The following is a 3,998-nucleotide window of genomic DNA, read 5'->3' as shown; positions in this document are numbered from 1 at the left end:
TTTTTTTAAAAAAAAAGCCCCCCTTTATTTAAAAAAAAAAAAAAAAAAAAAAAAACTTGCTGTGGGAAACATGGGAGGGGCTTAAAGGCACACTCCAGTACAAAATTGAAAATAAAAGCAGGAGATGAATACAAGGAGAACGCTGCACCTGCTTGGTGAGGTCGTTTTTATATTTTAGCACTTTGACAGTTATCTGACATTGTTACATTAGGCTTCCTGAATGTGTCAGCAAGAAGTCTTCATGGGGAGTGTTTGGGAATTACTCCCCTACTTAACAGGCAGGGGTTCCCAGACCAACATATAACTGACAAACAGGCCCCTCTCTATAATGATGCAGCCTGAGTCGGCATCTCATTGGGAGACAGCCGGTTGGGGAGGCCAAAGCATCTCGGGTTGCTAAGCGCTAATGTCAATCTGTAACGCTCTGTGCGGTGCGTATTTCCGTCCAGCTTACTGACGTCATTGGTTGCCAAGAGCTGTGTGGGACGCTCTGGCTTGCATCCTGCCAAGCTATTTCAATCAGTGACATCAGTGAGCTGGGCTGGACGCCGGACAGAGCCGCTGACAGACGCCCCTCCCCCCACCCTCTTTCGAATGACAAATCAGCCATGCACCCCCCCCTTGACCATTCCCTGACAGCATACACCACGACCCACCTCCTCCCCACCAAGAACCACTGCACTGCACTGTGCTTGGATGAAATACTAAAGCCCACAGCAGGATAGCAGTTGTAAACCTGATCAATAAAATCTCATCAAAGCTTTTTAACGTCATTTCAAAAGTCAGTTGCAATATTTTAATATCTGCAGCTTTCATTAAAATAATCTCTGGCGATCCTACTATGATGGTCCTTGTTCAGGCACTTCCTGTTATAGGGTGACACCGCTGCTACAAGCAGCCTCTTCAACACACATTAAACAGACATGGGCCACTGCTGTGACCATCAGGACACTGGCCCTGGGAAATACCATGCAACCACCGCTGGGGTACAAGTAGGGATGCACCGATACCGATACAAGGATCAGTGCCAATGCTGAGTATTTGAGCGATTACTCATTCTTGCCCAAATGCTCCGATACCTTCCCTGATACCGGTATGGCATCATGCCTCTGCCCCTGGGAGTCACCCCTGTGGCTGTTAAGCTTGGAATGCCTCATGGGACTTGTAGTTCCCCAACAGTTAATCAGCCTAATCCTGATCTACTCACTCCGGATCTTCTTCTGCCACTTCATCTCGTTATAGAGGTCCTCCGTCTGCTGGAAGAAGTCGTTAATCTTGCTGCCCTGCTCGTCCCTCTCGGTGGTGTTGAACACCCGATGCATGGACTCTTTGGTGAGATACTCGCAGATGTTCGGCACGGAGAACACGATCTGCTCCATGGTGCGATCATGGCGGACAATCTGAAGAAGAAACGTAAACTGACTGTGAGCTTTATTGTCATAGAGGAACTCTAGACCCTTGGTTCTCAACTGGTGGGTCCCGGACCCGTGTTCAGGGGGTCGCCACATGCCTTCCATTTTTTTAGGCGAGAGGCTCCTCTGCCTCCCCCTAGCGCAGCTCTGTCAGTTCTCACGCCGAGCAGCCATTCAAACTATGCTGCCCGGTGCCAAGTGTCAGCTTGAGGTGGGGTGGGCTAGGGTTATGGCTGCGAGGGAGCTCCATCCATACGGGCATTGCTTACAGCACCCTTGCGTGTCCTGTAGAGGTGCCTGGACCAGCGTGATGTCACATTTTGGCTCCTGGCACCTCTACAGGTGATGCACATATGGATGGCCCTCCGTCACAGCGCATTCTGATGTGGGAGGTGTGTTGCATTGCCATACATCTGAATGGCATCCCAAATACATCTCCCACCCACAGTTCTATCGCCCGCATCGGAACGCACGGTACCACATGCCATGCGTTACATTGCAGTTCAACTTGGGTCGCGACTAAATGACCAAGGACTAATGTGTGTCCTGAGGTCACACAGGTTGAGAACCACTGCTCTAGACGAAGCATCATAGACTTCAGTTGTGTTGTAATTGGCCCCGTCTATAGGGGCTGTTCATAAAGATGGTAGAATGACAGCTTTTAACGACACCACGTATTATGTAGCTACTATAGAGTCTTCCAGCTGTGTAAATCAACTTCACTGTCCCTATTGTATAAACTATTCCGAATACCAAAGTAACCTTTGAACTCTTAACATAAACCCAAAAATAAAGCCTCAACCCCCCAATACCTAACCCTTAAAGGGCATGTAAACCCGAACTATGAACTCCTCTTATTTGCTTCCTTTTGGTCGATTGAATATACCATTAAAAGCGTTTTGTTATATCTGTAGATCCTGTCATTAATTCAGAGCAGTCTTGTGTCCATTTCCTGTGTTATCTCAAAGAGTCCACCCAGGACTTATCATGGACTACAGAATGATTAGTCTTTACGTTGAAGAGATCTGAGAGTGGGAGTGGTTTAGTTTTGTTAGCAGAAAACACTGAGCAGGGCTGACACCACTCAATCCACAAAATACGTCAGCCCAACATAGGGCTTAAGAGCCGAGTGCATTTCTGGAAGATCACCAGGTATTTTTCTTTACTTGCAGAGTCTTTAAAGAGATAAACATGGGGGAATGTGCATGGGTTGCAGAGATGTACTGCATATGTTTTATTTTTCTTGAACCCCTTCCTGCATAGCTTGGCCAGAACCATAAAGTGTACCCTAAACCCACAAACAACAAAGTCATATATTACCAGTGCGTAGATCAGGCTTTTTTCCCTTTATTTTCACCTGGTAATCCGGCCAATAACACACTTCCTGTCCCTGGGTGGCTACATTTACTCCTCTATTGTATCTATGGAGGAAGCCATGGTGGTCACGCAAGCTGGTCTTCAAACATGTCTGATGAGATTAGTATTTTACACAAGATAGAAAAGGCTATTTATGCTTCCAGGTCCACAAAAGCAAGTGATAAGGACACGGCATCTCTCCCACGATCGATCAACAGATATTTTCTGTGCTTGCTCAAAATATATTTTTATAGTATTATAATTTACAGAAAATAGATCGGAAAGTTGATAAAATTAAATGAGAGAAGTTCAGTGTACAGGAAGTTAATGTTCTTAGAAAACGAATGCAGACATCACATCTGAGCACTGGTAAGCTGCGATATATTATATTTTGTCCTTGGGATTAGCTCCCCTTTAATCCTGACCAACAACATAACTCATAAGCAAGCTAACCATATAGGCCAGGGGTGGGCAACTTCAGCCATCAAGCTGTTGTGGAACTACAAGTCCCATGAGCCAATGCAAGACTCTGACAGCCATAGGCATGACTCCCAGAGACAGAGGCATGGTGGGATTTGTAGTTAAAACACAGCTGGAGGGCCGGAGTTTCCCTCCCCTGATTTAGGCTAATGTATTGCCCTTCATTGCTGGAGTTCAGAAATGCTAAATACAGGCTGAATCCTTTTAAAGCAGGTATGAGAGAAACACATGAATGCAACTCTGCAATAATTAAGACTCCCTTATGTATTTTTTAAATGCACCCAGTGTAAGTACTCGAATTGGACCTGGCATCAGCCTCCTGCAGTCTCAGTACAACAGACCTCAGACTGAGGGAGAGTGAAGCAGCACAAGCAGCCAATTAGTTGTGCTGCAGTGCAAGATACATACTAATAGAAGGAGAGAGCAGAGTGACAGAGAGATGAGCTCATCTGTCTGCTGCTTCTCCTTTCAGTGTCCAATCACAGGCTGGGGGAGGGACAAGACCTGTAAGTGTTACTGAACCACAGCATAGAAGAACCAGGGCTGCTCCCTTGCCAGACTGGGCTGTGCTATGTGACTGAGGTGAGTAAATCTCAAAAGTGGATGGACAGAAATACAATCCCTAGCAGGGCAAACAGTTCCCATATATGTATTCCATGTATGTATTTAGCTGTGTGCCGGGAGTTCAGCTTTAAATTATATCTACAATGAAATATCTCATACAGCACAGACATGGTAATATAGCACAGC

The 3,998-nt window shown here is 46.0% G+C and overlaps 1 protein-coding gene across 3 annotated transcripts in view; it reads right to left on the bottom strand.

Annotated features, from left to right (window-relative positions):
* The window catches only part of ITPR2 (inositol 1,4,5-trisphosphate receptor type 2), a 263,467-nt gene that overhangs the window by 55,873 nt on the left and 203,596 nt on the right, over positions 1 to 3,998 (bottom strand). For all 3 annotated transcript variants that reach the window (XM_018556081.1, XM_018556080.1, XM_018556082.1), the window contains exon 47: positions 1,208 to 1,400. In XM_018556081.1, coding sequence (XP_018411583.1) covers positions 1,208 to 1,400 — 193 coding nt within the window. The remainder of the gene's footprint in view (positions 1 to 1,207; positions 1,401 to 3,998) is intronic.

This window comes from Nanorana parkeri, unplaced genomic scaffold, assembly GCF_000935625.1.
Source record: "Nanorana parkeri isolate BGI_ZX_2015 unplaced genomic scaffold, ASM93562v1 scaffold224, whole genome shotgun sequence".
NCBI lineage: Eukaryota > Metazoa > Chordata > Amphibia > Anura > Dicroglossidae > Nanorana > Nanorana parkeri.
This window is presented reverse-complemented; position numbering and strand designations above follow the sequence as displayed.